This window comes from Dioscorea cayenensis, unplaced genomic scaffold, assembly GCF_009730915.1.
Source record: "Dioscorea cayenensis subsp. rotundata cultivar TDr96_F1 unplaced genomic scaffold, TDr96_F1_v2_PseudoChromosome.rev07_lg8_w22 25.fasta BLBR01000392.1, whole genome shotgun sequence".
In the NCBI taxonomy this organism is placed as follows: Eukaryota; Viridiplantae; Streptophyta; class Magnoliopsida; order Dioscoreales; family Dioscoreaceae; genus Dioscorea; species Dioscorea cayenensis.
This window is the reverse complement of record NW_024086783.1, coordinates 89,950-111,369: the sequence shown is the minus strand read 5'-3', so window position 1 is coordinate 111,369 and position 21,420 is coordinate 89,950. Positions and strand designations below refer to the sequence as shown.

The 21,420-nt window shown below is 36.9% G+C and overlaps 2 protein-coding genes across 4 annotated transcripts; both read left to right on the top strand.

The window, feature by feature from the left end:
- The first annotated feature begins 486 nt into the window (after window positions 1-486).
- Window positions 487-13,931, top strand: LOC120254235 (adrenodoxin-like protein 2, mitochondrial). The gene is given in 8 exon segments (XM_039262374.1): window positions 487-714; window positions 3,978-4,043; window positions 5,952-6,019; window positions 6,998-7,025; window positions 7,027-7,105; window positions 13,288-13,337; window positions 13,426-13,508; window positions 13,585-13,931. Coding segments are annotated over 8 exon segments (717 nt in total). The 3' UTR covers window positions 13,700-13,931.
- A 1,583-nt stretch (window positions 13,932-15,514) lies between these two features.
- LOC120254243 (3-oxoacyl-[acyl-carrier-protein] synthase II, chloroplastic-like) lies at window positions 15,515-20,911 on the top strand. 3 transcript variants are annotated; one of them, XM_039262381.1, is made up of 15 exons: window positions 15,515-15,631; window positions 15,707-16,103; window positions 16,959-17,167; window positions 17,277-17,480; window positions 17,698-17,808; window positions 17,887-17,982; window positions 18,074-18,119; window positions 18,195-18,274; window positions 18,996-19,064; window positions 19,152-19,236; window positions 19,334-19,488; window positions 19,555-19,635; window positions 20,271-20,330; window positions 20,450-20,562; window positions 20,655-20,911. In XM_039262381.1, the coding sequence occupies exons 2-15, from the start codon at window positions 15,773-15,775 to the stop codon at window positions 20,656-20,658; spliced, it is 1,644 nt and encodes a 547-aa protein (XP_039118315.1). In that variant the 5' UTR covers window positions 15,515-15,631; window positions 15,707-15,772; the 3' UTR covers window positions 20,659-20,911. The 3 variants fall into 3 exon arrangements, with proteins under 3 accessions (XP_039118315.1, XP_039118314.1, XP_039118316.1); XM_039262380.1 differs by having other exon boundaries at window positions 15,515-15,628; window positions 15,705-16,103; window positions 20,450-20,911; XM_039262382.1 differs by having other exon boundaries at window positions 16,962-17,167; window positions 20,450-20,911.
- The last annotated feature ends 509 nt before the right edge of the window (window positions 20,912-21,420 follow it).

Sequence of the window (21,420 nt, the reverse complement as noted above, 5' to 3'; positions counted from 1 at the left end):
GCACATTGGGACACCTTGTTAGGTTGCCATTGGGATATCTTGTCAGCCGCCATCGATATCTTTGTTGTGCCGCCATTGGGACACCCCATCGGGTCGCTATTAGGATATCTTGTCGCTACCATTGGGATATCCTCGCCATCGGGATATGGTCGCCATTGGGTATCCCCGTCAGTCGCTATTGGGATATCCTCGCTAAGCCGCCATTGTGACATCCTGCTGGACTGCCATTGGGATATCTTGTTAGGCTACCATTGGGGTATCTCATCAGTGCTACCATCGGGACATCCTCGCGGAGTCGCCATTGGAATATCCTGCTAGGCCGCCATATCGAGACACCTTGCCGGACTACCATTGGAATATCATGTTAGTCGCTATTGGGATATCTTGTCGCCGCCATCGGGACACCCTATTGACCCGCTATTTGGATATCCCGCTGATGATGTCATCGGGACACCGCTCGGGTCGCAATTGGGATATCCTTTCGGGATGCCATTGGGATATCCTGTTGTGTTGACATTGGGACACCTCGTTAGGCTGCTATTAGGATATCTTGTCAGGATGCCATTGGGACACCCTTTTGGACTGCTATTGGGATATCCTATTAGGTTGCCATTGGGATATCTTGTTAGGCCGCCATTACGACACCCATCAGTCGCCATCGACAACATGTTGGGCCTAGATGTCCCCATCGATGACAAACAGCTGCTCAACTTTGTGCTAGAGTAAATCCAGCTGATTCTGCAAATAATTAACTTGTTGATGCATATGCATCAACTCCTGCCCCAGGTTAGTTATGGCACCATATATGCCATCAATAACACGGGCACGACCACGGTTCATCTCTCTGCAAAATACAAACAAATCATGTCATAAATTGCCCCATGTTAAATACCAAACTCAATGAAAGTCTTAACTCCATGGTCATACTTTTCATGGCTTTGTCATCCATGACTTATCCATACCTAGTAAAACCAAGGGGTTAGGACTCACATTTATGTGTTGGGCTCTATATTAGTTATTAACTTCATAAAAGTGGTCATGTTAAATTTTACATAGTAACGGTAAACACATAACATGGAATGGGGTGAAGAATCTTAATCAGAAAAAATTGGTAACTGTTATAATTTATATTGGAAAATAACAATAATATCTATCTATATATTATAGCAAGCAAACTAGTTAAAAAGTAATAATTCTTAGGGCCACTTATTGATTACAATCGAATTAGGCACATCAAGTGCTCAAACTCCAAACCTTTGAAAAATAGATCAATCTGTCACATTATACTACAAACAACACAATACCCGAATTAGTCCCTCTACTTTTCTCTCTCTTCCCTTTTGGTCCCTCTACTCATAACGCTCCCAACAAATCCTCCTCGCTCAAAAATAGTCACCAAAAAAGAAGAAAAAGTAATAAGAGCCAAAAATTATCATAAAAAGCGTATGGTTTGTGGGGGGAATGCTTACATCAGGGGTGAGAGTTGAGATTTGGAGAAATTGATCGAGAAAACCCCCGCCTTTCGTGGATCGGGACTTTGACAAAGGAACTTTTTGGTATAATAATTCAATTGTTCCTCTACTTTTTTCTTTCTTCCCTTGATCTTTTCTTTCGAATGCTCCCGACTGTCTCTCCATTTTTGAAGGTGTCCACTAGTTAACATTTCATCTGCTTCTCTACTTTTTAAAAACTCGCCCAACCAGAGGGACTAAGTGGGCACATTTTTAAAAGTAGTAGTGACTAGTCGAGCATTTTTAACTAAGTGGGCATATTTTCAAAAAGTAAAAAGGACTAGTCTGAGCATTTCTGAGTAGATGAACTAAAAGGGAAGAGAGAAAAAAGTACAAAGACTATTTTGGTGATTATACCAAACTTTTTAGTTTTTTTATTATAATTTGTCTGTTGTCCTATAATTTGTCCCTTATAATAGGCTTATCTATTAGACAATGTATAATTAAACATCTTAAATCTAAATTAAGCATCAAATGAAATAGCAAATTATCCATATATATGATGAAACATCAAATGGTCATAACATAAGGAAAATTCTGAACAAACAATTGAAACATCATGCAAAATACAAACAAATTGTATACATGTACTAATTATTATAGAAAATTTTCAAAAATATAAAAACTAAGAATACTAAAGTAGTAGTTCTTAGACCCATGCTTATGCTCCATCGCCCGCTTTGTTACCGGGTATGTCCTCATTGATGACAACTCGCCATGACATCAGAAACTAGCTTATTAGTGAAAAGAATAATTGCTGTTGCAAATGCAGCAATTCATGCTCCAAATTAGCTAAGGCAACATATATATATCACCAATAACACGCCCACAAGTCGCCCCTTTGCAAATATTTCCAAAAATAATAAATAAATAAATCATAGATTGAGTAAAATGAAAACAACAAACCGTAAAAGAAAATCACATGTAACACAATATCAACAAGAGATCAAAAAAGAATAAATATGCTAGGCAATTGAATCTCATAGTTCTAATACATCAATGAAACATCTAAGATACTTCTATATTTGAGTTGGTTTAATACCTTATTTATTCCCTCTATGTCAATCTGCCTTTTTTTTTAGTTCTATTATAATTTGTCCGTTGTCTGTCAATCCATCTGTTTTCACGTTTGAAAAATGCCAGTTTTTTCTCACAAGATGCTAACATGGTGCACATCATTTCTAAAATAATAATAAAACAAGGCCACTGAGTTAAATAAGATATTAACCTTGATAAAAAGAGATGGTCGTCTCGAGAGAAGAGACTAACATTTCCCAAAAGGAGTAAGATAGAAATACCGACATCGGACAAATCATAAAAACTAAGAGAATACTATGCCTCACTACGCCTCGCTTTCACTCAAGTATGCTCTATATATATCCCTATTTAAATGTATAGAAATACTCAAATAATATAGTAATAAAGGACATAATAATAATAATAATAATAATAATAATAATAATAAAAATAAATTTTTAGCATTATCTTTTTTAAGAATAAATAACTAAATCATAATTATTTTTCAGAAAAAAGAAAATAAATAAATAAATATAACAAAGAAGATAGGGTCTATAGTGGGTTCCGGATCGAAAAAATTGGACTCGTTTATAGGCACCGTGTCGTCGTGAAAAACCCTCGCGAGGTCTCCTGTCTCTTATCAATCACGAGGCAGTGTCTTGGGTTGTTCGAATTCATCAGCATCTCATGCTCCCTCCTCGAGGCTCTCGCGTCTTGGAGCCCGGATCACCGGCGAGGCCTGTAGAGGTGATCCTTATTCGATCCCCTTTCTCCATTCCTTCATCTGTTGTTTTGTTCTTATTGAGTTTAATCTGCTGTTGTTTGATTGCATTCCTGATCATGAAGTTGAATTTTTGGGTGCGATGCGGTGAAATTTGTCCTAGTTTTACATAATGTAATTTGTTGTTTTTATGTATGTTGTTTTTTTGCGTGAGAGGGATGGTGAATTGATGAGAAGAAGAGAAGCAATCCCTCTGTGATGAGATAATGAGTGGGGAAATGTCATACAGAAACTTTAATATGTGTGATAGTGATGGTGTTTTCTAAAAACAAGTGATTTGTAATGAAGTTTATATGTTTGATAGCATACTTTGGAATTCCTGATTACTGTGTGTGCTACAATAGAAAAATGCATCCTTTTTGGTTCAATAGAGGACTTAATTTTTCATGAAGAAGTAAATGCTGATAGTATGCATATGTGCTAGATGTGGTGTATAATTATATATGTTTGCCTCAGAGGATTATAGGATTACGCTCGGAGACAATCAGTGTGTAGAATTTTTAACTTGTCCTGTTATTTTATTCATAGAGTTTATCTTTATATTTTTGAAGTCTCCTCACATTTCTTTTGAAATTTATGTTTAGAGGCATGCTATATAAGTTTATACTGCTTCCCCTTTTTTCCCCTCGCATTATTTTTTGCCTTCTGTTTGCTTTTGTCATTGGCAGGAAAAATTTTCCAACACTCAAAGAGGTTATTATGAAGGAACACTCAATAACTATTTATACTATCTGGTTAGTGAATTTCTAAAGTTAAGAATCTTGAAGCAATAATTTTGTATGATTTAAATTATGCACTTGAACTTGTGGGTCTATATGACATTAGGTGGTTTTTGCATGGAAGTTCTTATACTTGTTAACCTTGTCTTATATTTATCTGTTTTCATATTTGTCATTGTCGCATGCTACTTGACTTGATCCTTTTCTTCCTTTTTCCATTATTTTAGCCAATATTAGTTTGCTTTGTCCATTGAATGATTTGAATTTTTAGTGTTGATTTTATTGTCTAAAATTTTGGACATTTAAATCCTCTAAAAGTTTTTTTATCCTTTCAACCCCACCTACTGATACCCTGCACTTAAACTCCCTTCTGCCATGACTCCTTTACGCCCAACCTTTGGCATCTTTTGGTGAGGGATGGTTGTGTTGGCCATTTGATGGTGGACAAGAGATGGCATGGAAGATGGATGTAGGGCGTGAGAGATGGTGGTTGGGAGGGTTTGGTTTACAAGTTTGGAATTACTTAAAAAGTAGATGTCATTGGAGCAAGATGCGACTGCAAATAGTTTGGAGAAAATAATGATCGTTGATCCTATCATTACATAAGTTATGAAAAAGGAAATTTTTTCCCTGTTTCTTGGGTGGGTAGCTCAAACTCACTTATATGCTTATGTAGTTAAAACTTTTATGTTGCACATTGATGTTTGGTGAATATATGTATTTTCATTGAGGTTAGAATTGATTATAATACACATTTTGAGTTTTAGAATGCTAACATTCTGATGATTTTTTGCAAGTAATTACTCCCAAACTATGTGGAAGGAGGGAAACTTTGTCACAGAGGAAACAAGAGGGAAATCATACACCCCTGCATGAAGGGAAAAATCCTGCCCTGTGAAAGTTGTGTCTTCCCAATAGAGTTATTGCAGGTTGCAAAATAAAAATTTAAATTGCATGTCAAGAGGCTAACTCCTTAAAGGGTGGGTGTTGTATTTGAAGTTTATGACCCAGAATTGACATAATACTAGCATTTATTGGCATAGCACACATCTTATTTCTTATTAATTGAATGATTATTCAGAACAATTGCAGTGGAATAAGAGACAGTGTCATTTGACTCAAGGCAACATTTATCTTTAAATGTGTTAAAATGACTTAATGCGTAAGAAATATTGTTATATGTTAGTTGATTTTAGACAATGCAGTGTGCCCAATAATTCAGAGTCTTCAGATGTCATACATACACCCCCTTTACATCCCTTTACATGTTTTGATTTTTCAAAGTTTTGTCTTTGACAATTTGTCAAACTAAAGTTGTGTGACTAACCAATTTTCAGATTGATTCTCTTCTTTCATTTCTTGTCTGATGTGCAATCCTTTTGTCATATGTAAAGCTGTGTGCCTATAGCAAAGCTGATATAAGTTTACTTAATCTTGTTAGAGGCTGTAAAGAACAGATTAATGCACGAGGGTCTGGCTAACTCTATAACCCTGTGTCTAGGAGGTTAAATGTATGTAGTATTTTCTCTTTTCGGTACCTTGAAGGCAGGAGCCGCAGGACACCATACCCAAGCATGTCAAGCTGTGCCATCTACTATTTTTTTTCCTGACCTTTATATTATATACATCTGTGATCCCTTGCTGATGAACTGCTCAACCAGTTTTGTGTGTTATTGTACAAAATGCATTGGTGTCCTCCATACGATGTAATATTTTTCACAATAAAAACTACTTTGCATTTCCTTGTTTTAACATTAATTTTTTTTAGAACAATGTTTCTTGTAATTGGTATGAAACGGATTTCTTTATTTAGAAATAGCACTATTATTTTATTTTTTAATTTTAATTTTTCTCTGAGCTGCTGTAGACAATAAATGTAATTATGCTGATATCTTATAATTTGTTATAATGTTTCTTTTGTAGAGGAACCGCACTCTCTCAACCACATCTTCTGATAATGCTCAAGAAGGGAGTGAGCAGCAGACAGAAAAGTAGGTTATTAGTCCTTCAATTTCTGATTGGGCAGATATATGCTTGAAAATTCATCTTTGTATAGTTGCTCTATTTTACTACATTAATTTACAGCTATTTTTTTTTTCTGTAAATATGGCTAGTAATACATATGTTGGAAATGGTATATCTTATCTGTTTTTTTTTTCTTCTCCTTTTTAGTTCCCTAATCTATGAACCACCCATTAGCATCTGTCGTTCTCTATTGATGGAAATGACTATATTTTCCTTTATCAAGATTTTCAATATCTTTTGATGAATGTTTGCTTGTTTCTTTCAATTTGATGCAATTATGCTCCAACACTATTATTTGACAAGGTGTAGGTTTAGTTTTTAAAGGTGTTAAAGGTGGGGTCATTAATTTAAATGTCAGGGGTAGTTTTGTCATTCAAAATTTTGGCCAGTAAGAGTCTCTAAATCTGCTGGGTTGTTTTTAAATTTATTTATGCAAACTTTACCTGAACAAGTTCTCTGATCTCTATAAAAGAGATGGATCTTTTCTGAGAAATCAGTTGATGAATGAATACGTTTTTTTTAGTTTGCGCTATTTTTTAGGTGTGATTGCATTCTTTGTCTAAGTGCGGTTCCTTAGAACTTCTAGGCGCGATTGATCAAAAACCGTAGGTGCTATTACCAATGTCATCTTGCATGATTCACAATTTATTCTTTTAGTCGGTTACACCACCATAGCTGGATTTTATGCCCTTCTGGAACTCTTGTTGAAGAAAATTGAAGTGCATGGAGAAAAGGTTTAGGTTTAATGTTTTCTTTTGATGCTGCCTTCTTCATCCTAAGTAGTAATGCCTACTAAAGTCTTTGTGATTTCAGAATTTCCATTTTACGCCAGTTGGAATAGGTTTTCATGTCTTTCAGGTTTTAGGCTTTCTTCCTGCTGTAAGGTTAAGTGTACTTTTACTGGCTTTGCCAAAAATCTTCATTAAACATGGTTGATCTTGCAGGATATCTGTGACATTTGTTGACAAGGATGGGGGAGGAAAAGCTTATCAAGGTCCCAGTTGGAATGTCAATGTTAGAAGCTGCTCATGAAAACGACATTGAACTTGAAGGTGATTATTTCTTCATGTTGCATGGATGATAATTTCAATTATTTATTCTACTTTATCTTTGTTTTGATGAAAACTACTATTCTGGACTCTAGTTACTATTCATCTACACCGTGAGTAATCATGATGCATGGTTGTTTTCTAATGATTTGATATGAAGTCCCTAGACTCCCTACAAATTCCTGTTTCTATGTTCACACCAAGTGCCTGATGAAATAAATCAGGACATACGTGAATAGTAAGTACACAAAAATTTGCTGCGTGTTAAAAGCAGTTAGCTTCCTACAAATATACGCACTCCCTTAATAAGGAATGTCTTGATTCACACTCGCACAGCTTGTACAGAGTAGTTATGAGAGGGAGGAATTATGTGTCTTCCAAATTTTCTACACCTTGCAAAGTAAAACAAAATTGCACCCACATTTAATTTTAGCTATTGATGGATGTATATATGTATCATTTTCACATGCAATTCTCTTGGGCATCTTTTTTGCTTTTTAAGTTCTAGTTGGACATGGATAGAGGTATAAAGTATCCTAGTGTTGGAGATTATCTGACATTCATTATCACACTCAATTCTCTTATGCATCGCCTTCATTTTTTAAATTATAGTGGGTCATGGATAGAGATATCAAGTATCTAAGTATGGAGATTGGAGAGTATCTGACATTTAAGTTCAAGTGTGTTCTACTGTGTGTGTGTGCGCACACGTGAGAGAGAGAGAGTGAAACAAGTTGTTTTTATTTGTGTATATATTTAGATCATGAACTACATTGTTCTTAGAAAGGTGGAGAACATTGTAATAAAGTAAGTTGTCTTTAATGAAATATAAATTTGGATGAGAGATTTTAATCATATTAAATTTAAATTAAGGTAAAATAAAATTCTTAAAATAAAAAATTGAAAAGTAAGAAAATATAAGAAAACATAAAAAATATGGAGTTTGAAATGATAATGGAAAGATATGGTAATTCAAAAGAAAATTGAAGATTGAGATTGATAATTGTGAGAATAGGAGAAATAATTTGTATATTTCATTAGTAAATAAGTACAAGGATATATATAGAGAAATACTAGGGTTTTGTGGTATGGGCCCAGTATGGCCCATTAACCAAATATAAAACTATAACATAACTCTAATATTCCTCAAGTCTGAGCATATATATCGAGTATGCCCAAATTTTGTTACATAGATTACTAAAGACTTTAACATTTAAACCTTTGGTGAAGATATCCGCCATTGCTCGACGATCGGGTATACAGTGTAGAGATGACTCCCTTCAAAGACTCATATCACGAACATAGTGACAATCAACCTCCACATGCTTGGTACGCTCATGGAATGTTGGATTATTTGCAATGAAGATGCTGCCCGGTTATCACACAACATCCGTGATAGGTATTAGTGATAGGGAATCCCAACTCGGATAGAAAAGACTCGCACCCAAACCATCTCATAAGTCGTCGCGTGCCATCGATCCAGACCGCTTCGCACTTGATCTCGAAAACCACATTCTCGCTTGCTTCGCCAAGTAACCAAGTTTCCACCGACATACGCATGTAGTCCGACGTAGACTTTCTCGTCCTCTATCACCAAAGATAACCCGAGTCGGAATATGCCGCAACGCCTCAGGCGACTATGATTTTTGTAGAGAAGACCTTGCCGGGAGCTCCTTTAACATATGCAAGAACCCTCGAGCACCCTGCCGCTGAACTTCGAGGGCTCATGCATAAACCGACTCGGGGAGTTCAAACTCGCGAACATATATCGTGACGTAGTACGCTAGATAAACGAGCTTGCCAATCAAACGCTTTAGTATCGACCGTGATCTTTTGAGAAATGGGGAAGATGTCTCCCAAAAAGGGTGCGTGATCGCTCAATAGGTGTATTCTCCTGTTTACAACCCAATAAACCGTCTCCTCAAGTAAGTCCAACACATACTCACTGCGAGAGCGCCATCTTTCCTTTCGCATATGCAAACTCAATACCAAGGAAGTATCTGGTCGTCCCATGTCTCGTGTAACAAAACGCTTCATTAAATGCTCCTTAGTTCTCGAATTCCCACGCGATCACTACTCAGCCAACAAGATGTCATCGATATATACCGCAAGTACAACACAACCAGATGAAGTGTTCTTATAGAACACATAACGATCCACATTACACTCGCGGAAAACCATCTCGTAATTGCAATTACACTAAATTTGTCAAACCACGCACTGAGGACTTTGTTTCAAACCATAGATCGCTTTCGAGTCAGGGCGACTAGATTCTCCCCCGAGCAACATACCCCGTGAGGTTGCTCCATAAACACTGCTCTCAACTAAGTCTCCATAGAGAAAGGCATTCTTCACATCAAGTCGACAGAGTGTCCATGATCGATTCTATAGCTACCGATGAGAATGCGAATGGAATTCAGACGAGCAACTGGTGAAAAAGTCTTAGTATAATCAACACCATAAGTTTGAGTAAAACCACGGGCCACTAACCGGGCTTTGTAGCGATCAACTGTCACCATCCGCTGTGTGTGAGCAGAGAAGACCCATCGGGCATGCATGGCGATCGGGCATCGCAGGCGAGGCACAAGCGCCCATGTACCACGAGATCTCAAGGCTTCCATTTCCTCATCCATCGCTGCTTTGCCATCAGGAAGCAAACGCGCATCCCGGTAGTTCCCGAATTGACTCAGCAGACAAGGAAAAGAGCAAATGTGCGGAAGGATGGGTGAAGATTATCATAAGAAACAAAAAAGGGAGATGGGATGTTTAGTACAAGAACGAATACCTTTTATGCGAAAAGCGAATGGGAAGATCAAGAGACGGATCTGCATGGTCCGGGAGAGGACCGGAGGGGCGGAGTCGGGCACCGGTACACGCTTGGCGCCGATGATAAACCCGTCCAAAAACAACCAACATCTCAGTATCCAATGGAGGAGGCGTCACACTAGGCATAGGCACAGAGGAGGGACCGAGACAGGGATGGGGAGAACAATATCAGATGGCGTAGTTAACATATCGTGAGAAACTGAATCAGAGAAAAATGATTGAGACTCAAAAAACGTGACATCCATAGACACAAAAATACTCCGACTAGTCGGATGAAACAACCGTATCCACGCTGAGTGCGGAATAACCAACAAAAACACATTTAAGCGCACGCTGGGCGCAACTTGTCCAAACTAGGAGTTAAATCTCGAACAAAAACCAACACAACTCGAAAAACACGAGGGATAAGTGAAACAACTCGTATGATAGGTAGAAGACGACGTAAAGGAACCTCTCCCCTTAAGGGTGCTAAGGCATACGATTAATAAGATAGATCGCAATCAAGATAGCATCGCACCACAAATACATAGGAACATTACGCTCTACCAAGAGAGTGCGTGCAACATCCAAGATGTGACGATGCTTTCTTTCAGCTACTCCATTTTGTTGAGAAGTGTGTGGACAGGTGGTTTGATGAATAATCCCAAAGGACTCACATAAAGAATTTACAGCAGAAGAGACAAATTCTAAAGCATTATCGGTGCGAAGACATTTGAGAACAATGGAAAATTGATTTTTTATTTCCAAAATAAATTTTTGAAGGACATCAGTAATAGACCGACGGTCTTTTAACAAATATACCCAAGACACTCGGGAAAAAACATCAACAAACACAACATAGTAACGATGATCGAGAATAGACGCGACCTTAGAAGGTCCCAAAAACATCACAATGAACTAAATCAAATAACGATCGACTAGACACTAGAGTAGAACATTTAAAAGGTAGCACGATGATGTTTACCCAACCGACACGACTCACATTGAAACGACTCGACCAATCCAAGGCAAAGTTTCAGTGAAGACGACTAAGAGAAGGGTGACCCAATCTACAGTATGCTATATGAGTGATGACTCGAGTCGAAACGATCGTCGCTAAACCACGAGGAATATCATCACGCACCAACGATATACGCCCGGTCACCACGATCACGCCCCTAAACCAATCCTCTTCCTTGGCTGCAGATCCTGAAAAATACAGTGAAAAGGGAAAAATGTTACACTACAATTCAAATGTTTGGTGATCGCAGAAACGGATAGCAAGTCGACGTGAAATTCGTGTACATAAAGAACATCATTTAGTCTAAGTCGAGAGGAAGCTCGCGACAACTCCCTCTCCCGGACACTAAGCACGATCGTCCCATCCACGAATCGCTACGTAATGAAAAAAATAGATGGAGAAAGATTTTTGGAAAAAAAGATTTTGTACTCGCTATGTGAGAAGAGGCCCCAGAGTCAATAATCCAGAACTCGTCCCTCGAAGCAGAAAGGCATTACCCGAGGAAATGTAAGAAGAGACGTGGTGTGAGACGCATGCCTCAGAGCGCTGGAACTGCGCAAAGTCTCGCTCGAGAGATAGTGACAAACTGTTCGAAAGACTAGAAGTGAGCGACGGATCGACCACCTTTCAGTACTAGCATTGCCACCGCCGGCGACCATGCTTATCCCAACAACGATCCTCGCAGTGGCCTCGCCGCCGACGTAAAAGTACACACAAACCTATTTCGAGAATCACCACGGCCCGACTCCTCGACCACCACGAGAGGAGCCTTTACCACCACGCCCACGAGAAGCTAGCAAAGCGGATCGATCGGAGGACACAACGGGCGACGGAGATGTGGATGTAGAAGATGAGCGAGGACGCGAGCATAAAAGCAAAGAAGAAGATCCGCATTCTCTCGTAACTCGGAATAGAGCCCTTCACCGTTTTGCATCTCGAACGGGGAGCCCGGGAAAGATATGCGACGATCGCAACTTCATTCCGTGAATGACGAAGGGTGGCTGGATCAAGAACTAATGGTCGGTAAATATCCGACTCATCCAACGAACTACGGATGTGAGTGAAGAACTGAGGGCGGTACGATTGACTTGACGGGTTGTAAACAGTTGCTCATACAACTCAAAAACACGGGAGATATTATTTTCATTTCCATATGTCAATCTGCACATCTCCCAAATTGCCTTTGCGAGAGTCAACATCACCACACTTCGGGCAATATCCGCTCCATACTACCGGTCAACCATGAGCGCACTCGCAGAGATCCACACGAAGCCAATCAAGATACTTGGCATCTTTCGAGTCCGCGGATCTCGCGCGTGAGGTACGATGATTTCTTATGAGCCATAAGGAACCGCTTTCAAAAACTCTGCGCCCAAAAAAACATAGTTCCTTCCATCCAACTTTTTGCGAGGTACAATGAAGATTCTTAACTAAAGAATCATGAAACGAAGACATGACGACGACAAGACAAATCCTTCAGCAACAAGACAAGGGCATCACTGGTGAGGGCTGAGGAACATCACCAGGTGCCCATAGACCAACGAGAACGGCAAGAGATGAACAACGGCTGGTGGTAGAGGTGGCGGCGGTGGGTGGAAGACTAGGGTTTGGAGTGGCGGTGGCGGCGGCGGCGGCGAGGGTTTTGGGTGGCTGCTAGGGTTTAACCTAGAGCTCTGGTACCATGTGAGAATAGGAGAAATAATTTGTATATTTCATTAGTAAATAAGTACAAGGATATATATAGAGAAATACTAGGGTTTTGTGGTATGGGTCTAGTATGGCCCATTAACCAAATATAAACTATAACATAACTCTAACAATAATCAAAAGTAAAATATTAAGGTGGAGAATAAGATAAGGAGAAGGTAAGTGGAACCAAAACTTCCTAATAGAAATATGTGATCCAAATATGTTCCTACTGATCATATGGTATCTAAAGAAAAAAATACATACAGACATGTCTCCATGATATGCCTTATCCTAGTAACAGCTTACCCAGTATTAATTACTTCGTAGTGGTTTTCATATTTTCTTCTAATACACTAGATTAGTTCTAAGTTTATGAAATTTGTCTCGTTAGCATCAACTTTAACAACCACAAAAGAAGAGATAATGAGTGTCGTCTAAAATGATCGTGGCTTGTTGTAACGTGAAAGAGAAATGTCTTTCGACATCCTCTTCCATCGCTCTCATTAACCGAAATTTATGAATATCATACTAAAAGCAACGCATTGATTTTCTTTCCAATGAAAGAGATCATGCTAAATCCAATCTCTTATTTTCAACTTGTGCTTTTAATTAAACAGCTGATTCCGTATTCTAGGAAATATCAACATAATTTTCTTTGTTATGTTGTCAGGAGCATGCGAGGGATCGATTGCATGTTCTACATGTCACGTAATTGTCATGGTATGGTTTATGTGAAAATTCAGTTATTTCAGCTTTGACAAAGCATAGACAGATGATGCATTTAATTTGATTATGAAACTTCTTATAGGATGTGAACTACTACAACAAGTTGGAAGATCCAACCGACGAAGAAAACGACATGTTAGACCTTGCATTTGGGCTCACACAAACGTATTTCTCTTTATCTAATCTGCCACTCTTTCCATATTCCGTATTTTAAATCGAATCTTGTCACATTTTTTCACAGGTCTCGTCTTGGTTGTCAAGTGATCGCGAAGCCTGAACTCGACGGAATGCGTTTAGCTCTTCCAGCAGCAACGCGAAATTTTGCCGTTGATGGGTACATTCCGAAACCACACTGAATGTAGCAACAAAATATTTTCTTTTCGCCGAAAGTTTATAAGGTTGTGATCAACCTAAAATTTTGTATCTTTATACTTTGTATTCAATCCATAATCCATAACATACTTTGTGCTAAGTCATAAAAGATACAAATGATACTTTTTGATAGTTGGCATATTATGTATTATTTAAATATTTTTATGAGAATATTCACATAACATTCTGTTAAACTTTTATTTCTATTTTAAGCTGTTGAACTAAGAGACTCTTGATAATGTCCTGCATTTCTTTGTCTGGGCTCAATTGTTTTTAATTAATTAGATATCTATTTGTCTGTCTTATTATTAGCATATGCTATTCTTCTTCTTCATCTCTTTTAATTATTATTATTATTATTATATATATATATATATTAATTGGTTTTTTTTTGTAACTATGATTAAAAAAAACTAAATAAATAAATGAATTAATATAGTATTAAATAAAGGATATGGCATGTGAAAAGAGAGTGCTAAAAGTATTATAACAGACAATGAATTATAAAAATCTTATGTCCGTAAGACTAAGATGTTCAACCAAATAAATTAATATCAGACAAAAAGAAAAAGTTTAAGATTCAATTGGCATGCTGAGTTTTTATTTATTTATTTATTTATTTATTTATTTTTATTATTATTATTATTATTATTATTATTATTATTATTATTATTATTATTACATAAGCATATGATTTTGTTTTATAAGTTATGAGCAAATAATTATAAATTTTACAAGGTATATATGCGAAAAAAATTATTTCATTATAAATATATTATAAGTTTTATAAAATGAATATCATATTTAACATCAAGTGGTTGCCTCTGTCCTAACCCAACTAACAAATATTTTTAATAAATAATATCCAATGACACATTAATATATATATATATATATATTCTTAAAAAGCTATTGAAATTTAAAATCTTTTTTTTTTAGTTTATTTTATTATAGTATTTTTTTTTGCTCTCACTCTTACCAACCGTAATACTGACCCATTTGTTTACGTCTATATGCCACGTCAGACAAGGGATAATTCTTTTTACTTTTTAGTCCTTTGAAAATTTTAAAATTGCTTATTGCCCCTGAATCTACATCTACAAAAGTAAATTCAAAATAAATTACCCAAAAAGTTTTTCCTATTTATAAGAAAAAAACAAGTAAAATTGCTTTAAATAATCTTATTGAAGTTACTATACCCTTCCAGTAACGATCATGCACAGACTCAAAAATTCATCGTCTAGCTTGTGAATCTTTTTGTCCGAAATATCCATTATTATCAATATTTTTCAATAAATTTTAAACTCAAAAGATCTTTTGAAATGTCTTATCCTTATTTTTTCATATAAATTATTTAATTATTGTATTAATTTTTTACTAGAAATTAGACTATTAATTGAAGAAATAATAAATAATAATATGGGCATATAACAGGGGACATAATAAATATTAATATTTAAATATATAAGAAAAACTTATTAATTGTGGGGTTATTATATGCAAAAAAAATTTCCGGTGGGTGAGAAATTAAATTTAAAAAAAAAAGTGATAGATTTTGAAAATGATGGCCATTAAAAAAACAAATTTAAACATTTAAGCTGGACTTATTTATAAAAAAAAAAAAAAAACTTCCATTTCCCCACTTAATCCTCGATGCTCAACTCTACGATCAAGAGCTTTTGAGGGTATTTTAGTAATTAAGGCATTTCGTATATCGTGTGGTGGCCGTACAGGGTCTTTTTAGTAATTTTACAGTCAGGGTTTTATATGGTGGTGCTCTTTCGTTCTCGTTTGCTCTCCTTTCTCTTCGAACACTTGGCGATGGTTGGGAGCGCGTCAGCGAAAGCTCGAGGAGTTCGTGGCCTTTGAATCGCTTCGTCTTCGTCTTCGTCTCTTGTTTGATCGGAGACGAGAAGGTTGTTTGTGCATCTTGTTTTACGAATTTTTTTTTTCGAATTTTTTGGAATTTTTTGAGGTGATTTTCGGTGTAGATTTGGAATCCGGGAAGGCGTAGTGTGGATTGGGAGATTGGGAAGGGATTTGGTGGAGTTTTGGGAATGGCGGGGGCGTGTGTGGCGTCGCCGCTGTGTACGTGGTTGGTGGCGGCTTGTGTGACGGGGGCGTGGGATAAGGAGAGGCCGAAGGGGGTGCAGTGGGCGAGAAAGAGGAGGGCAGCGGTGAGGAGGGGGAGGGAGTCGTCTAAGGGGTTGATCTCGGCGTTCTATGGGTCTGGGATCCAGGGTTTGATGAGCTCCTTCGAGCCTTGCCCTGAGTTTTATAGTAGCTCGAGGAATGCGTCGGTGTTCTTTGGCGAGAATGGCTTCTCTTTGTTTGGAGCTTGGAAGCCCGAGAACTCTCGCAGCCAGCGGAGAACCGCCAGATCTCCTGGTAATCTCTCTCTCTCTCTCTCTCTCTCTCTCTCTCTGATCTTAGTTGCTGTTATTGAATCTTGATCTCTTGACTGATGAACTGATTGATCCTTGTGCTCTTGTTTGATTAGAAAAAAATTCGGATTTCAATCGATGAAACCTCGTGCATTCCATTTAAGTACTAGTTTTTTTTTCCCGCATATGTTAAAATTTGGATTAATTTTGTCCTTTTTTTTTAATTTGGAAGAGAAAAGAGGAGATTTTGTTTTCTGTTGCGCAGATTTTTGAGGAAAGAAAAACTTTTTTTGTTGGGGAGGAAGAGATCTACTTGATTATTTAATATTTTTATTGTACTGAAATTGGATTATGATATTGAATTGGTGGCCAGAGGTGAAAAGATGTCGTTTGCTGATGTTGGGTGGGTCATTATTGGTATTATTTTAAATTTGGACCAAATCAAGGTGACTTTTAGGAGATGGCAGTATCTTAGTGTTAGGGGTTCGTCAGTTGGTTTGCCAACTTATGTTATTCAAAACTTAGTCAAGCATAGTAGTACTGAGGAGGTCACCCATTCTCATGCATGCGGAAGTCATGCTTTTAGACTTTGTTTTGTAGCCTAATTCTAATGGTTAGTTACATTTGAATAGTCAACTTCATGCAATGGTGTGGCCTACATGATATTGTATTGGCGCTGCATATTGAGGTTGAATTCTGTCATGCTTTTAATGTTTTCTAATGGTGTGGCATGAAATGGGTGTACAATGTTGTGGGGAACCTTGTGTGTTCCATCATGCGGAAAGTCTAATCTAATTGTTGAAATGGAGTGTGGTGGAGGCTGTTATTTATGGTGTTATGATATGATGGTTTATTCAAGCAGGACAGGCTATGGCAGTGGCTGTGACACCTGCAAAGGAAGTTGCAGGAAAAAAGAGAACTCCGACGAAACAGAGGAGGGTAGTAGTGACTGGGATGGGAGTGGTGAGCCCTCTAGGCCATGATCCAGATGTATTTTATGATAATCTCCTGGATGGTGCTAGTGGAATTAGTGAGATAGAAACTTTTGATTGTGCCAGCTATCCGACAGTAAGTTTCAAAACTTGTGTTTTGAGTTGATGTTACATGTGATATGTGTTATTTCCTGGGTATTCTGAAGTGTTTTTGATGTTGTTGCTGACATTATTTTATTTTGTAGAGAATTGCGGGAGAAATTAAATCTTTCTCAACAGATGGGTGGGTAGCACCTAAGCTATCTAAGAGGATGGACAAGTTCATGCTTTACTTGCTCACTGCTGGGAAGAAAGCATTGGCATATGGTGGAGTTACAGAGGAGGTCATGAGTCAAGTTGACAAGACAAAATGTGGAGTTTTAATTGGTTCTGCTATGGGTGGAATGAAGGTAGAATTCCCCAATACAACTTGTTTTTTTTTCCAAACATTCAATCACTTGAGCCTGTGATATTTTAAATGCTTCATGTGCTGGGACAGAACTGGTTTTATAACCAGCCTTTTGGGGAACCATGAAGAGCAATGCGTTTGTGTGTTGATTTTACTGATGTAGGCATTTGAAACATTTAAACAATTTCCATAACCATGACGATTGCTATATTGAACAGGTATTTAATGATGCCATAGAAGCTCTGCGGGTCTCTTACAAGAAGATGAACCCATTTTGTGTGCCTTTTGCAACTACAAATATGGGGTCTGCAATGCTTGCAATGGATCTGGTACGCTTACCTGGCCATTTGTGAGTTGAGCATATAAAGTGTATGTCCTTTTCAATTATATGCAATTGTCATTCATAGGGTTGGATGGGCCCAAACTATTCAATCTCTACTGCTTGTGCAACCAGCAACTTTTGTATTTTAAATGCAGCAAACCATATCATCAGAGGTGAAGCTGTGAGTACTCTTTTTTTTTTCTTCTTTTTTCAATGATATATCGGTTTAGCAAAAGTAGACTGTCCTTTTTGTCTTATTTGTTTTCTTTCAGAATATGATGCTTTGTGGTGGATCTGATGCGGCAATCATACCTATAGGTAGTCTTTTCTTTCCCAATTTCTTTGAAGAAGCCTCACTGCTTCAGTATGTACTCAGGACCTTCTACCTTACAGGTTTGGGAGGTTTTGTCGCTTGTAGAGCTCTTTCACAAAGAAACAATGATCCTACTAAAGCCTCTCGGCCCTGGGATATTGTAAGAATTTTTTTTTATTTTCCAGTCTAATACTTTCATTGTTCAAGGTCAACTATTGCTATTTCCAGCTTTGATGTTTTATTAGATTGGCAAAATGATGATGGATTTTTTTGCCTGTTCATAGATCAAAACACATCCATTTGTGCATGCACATATATACACATGTTCATAATTTGACTGCACAACAAATACCATATTCTTGGAGTTCATTTGTCTGCTATCTTTTTACTGTTTGAAAGATTGGGGTTTTTATCTTTGGACTTACTGAAGTTCTTTCCAAGCTGCAACGAGAGAGAAGAGAAAGGCATTTGAACATGGATGTTCATGGGAGGGAAGACATTTAGAATATTGTAATATATTAAAGATTTTAATGTTTTGAAAGGATTTTTTTAAACTCAATGAGCACATTGATGATTTCAAACCACAAACGTTAGAGCCACTGGTAAAGCAACCAATAGCAAATAACATCTGTTTTAAAAAAAAACCATGCTGCACTTGAGAACTAAGTAGGTCTGTCATTGTGTTTACAAACGTACCTCTTGTTTAAAGTTAGATTTTGGTTTATGTTGATGTGAATAATTTAGAGCAAATCAAGTTGTCTGACAAATGTAAATCTGCAACTTGTAGAAGACTTGAGGTGTTAGTCTGGCTTTTTTTATTATAGTATATTTGGAATTGTATTTTACAGTTATATGATCATGATGATGTATGTTTGTGGCAGGATCGTGATGGGTTTGTTATGGGTGAAGGAGCTGGTGTACTTTTGTTGGAAGAACTAGAACATGCCAAGGTTCACTGATATATTTCCATAAAAGAATTATAGTGGTATGTTTCTCCAAAATTTCTTCTTATGTTTTTTTTTTTTTTGTAAACATAGCAAAGAGGAGCAAAGATATATGCTGAATTTCTAGGAGGAAGCTTCACTTGTGATGCTTACCACATGACAGAACCACATCCAGAAGGTATAGAAATCGTTGATGATTTGATCCTTTTATCAACTAGTGTTTCATCTTTTCCCGGTTCACTTTATATTAATGCTATTGAAATTCTGAAAATTAGGAACTGGCATTGTTCTCTGCATTGAGAAGGCGCTTTTAGAATCGGGAGTAGCCAGAGAGGATGTGAATTATGTAAACGCCCATGCAACTTCAACACTTTCTGGTGACCTGAAGGAGTACCAAGCTCTCATTCGCTGTTTTGGCCAGAATCCTGAGGTATGACACTAAGTTGATTACTGTCTTTTTGATATCAGTGTCAAACTCAATGATAATATGTGGCAGCTTCATGTGAACTCGACAAAATCAATGATTGGTCATCTGCTTGGTGCTGCTGGTGCAGTGGAAGCTGTTGCTACAGTCATGGTGATGACACCCTACCTTTCTTTGTATATTATGGTTAAAACCGCATCTCTCTGTGCATTACTAGTTGGAAAATCTTCTAAGAAGTTCTGAGGAGTAACTTCATATTTAATTAATGAACACACTGTCAGATGGGGCAGAAATAATTGGTGTAGAAAACCTCTATGATTTTGGCTAGAAGTTTCATCTAGTCACATTTTCTGGTTTTCTAAGTTGAAGCTTTCTTCTTATTTTTGTTTTCTTTTATCATGCATAAGTTTTCCAAGATAGAAGCAATAATATGAAACATTAGAGTTCCATTATAATAATGTAATTTGTGATTGATAAACATGGTAATAAATGGTGTATTAGGTTTATCATAATCACCTCGTTCTTATACAATATACAATACTGAACCAATGCTCAGCAGGCAAGATTAAATAAACAATATGTGACTCATTGACCGTCTTGTGATGGTTGAAATGGCAATATGTTGATTTGAAGTATTTATTATTTTTTTGCTCCCTTATACTGTATCTATTGCGTTGGAGAAGTCATTGGTGTTCATCCTCATTTGTTGCTAATCTTTGTAAGAAATCAACAGATGCTTTACTGATGTCTTTTATGGTATTTTGTTGGACTTGTACTTCTTGATGCAGGCAATACAAACTGGTTGGGTCCATCCAAATGTCAATCTAGAAAATCCAGAGAAAAGTGTGGTAAGGGTTCCATTCATCTTGCTGCTATTTACTAACTCATGTGAAAAAGATTTGATTAATAACCAGAATAGATTAACTTAATAGAGTTATTCTGATGAAAAAGCAATTGTGGATTTTAGGATGTGAAGGTGCTGGTAGGCTCAAGGAAGAAGAGACTGGATGTGAAGGCGGCACTATCAAACTCATTTGGCTTCGGCGGGCACAACTCATCCATTCTTTTTGCACCTTACAAGTAATTGTAGTAAAAAAATTCAGATACATATTTAAGAATTGATCATCCATCAGTAGCCCTTTTTCTGAAGTACTCATATCAGCAAGTTATAGTTGATTTGCTTCACAGTACGAAAGAGGAATCCGATAGCTGACGGCTCGTGTATTTGGTCACTTGGTGTATTACTCGGGCCCTGATCGGTATTGGGAATTTGGCTTTTTTTTTAATATTTCCTGCTTTATAATTTTATTACATATGATGACAATGCTATAATTGGATTGAAAGGTCCAAAGAAATAGGTGAAATTATTCTGTGAATTTTGTATTCTCCTTGTAAACATTGTGGCAGGGTAAAATTCATTTCCATCGTAGCTCTTTTCTCTCTTTTTTTAATGCTAATTTTGAATATTCAATATATGACACCGATCTCTAGCTTAGGCACAAACTCACTTGGATTAGTATATATAATATGTCATTAAAGATAGTGATTGAAATAAGTTTAAACTAACTCTATTTAGAGAATTGATCTTATGAAATATGCTTGTAATTATAAGTTTAATCTTTTGTGTATGTAGATATGTTGATTTGTGATCGTTGGGGTATATATATATATTAAGAAATAACAAGGTTTTGTAGGACAAACAGATTAATATGATTTTTTTAAGGAGTTTTTTTTAAAAAACCAATCAATTTTATAAGGGGTGTAAATGATATACTACTCGTAAGCTACTCGAGTTCGATTTGGGAAAAAGCTCGAACTCGGCTCGCTTATGATTGAGTCAAACCCAAGTAGTCAAGCTAGCTGAATTCAAATATTGTAATACTTGATTTGAGTGCTCACAAATTTAATCAAATAGTTATAATTTTGATATATATTATA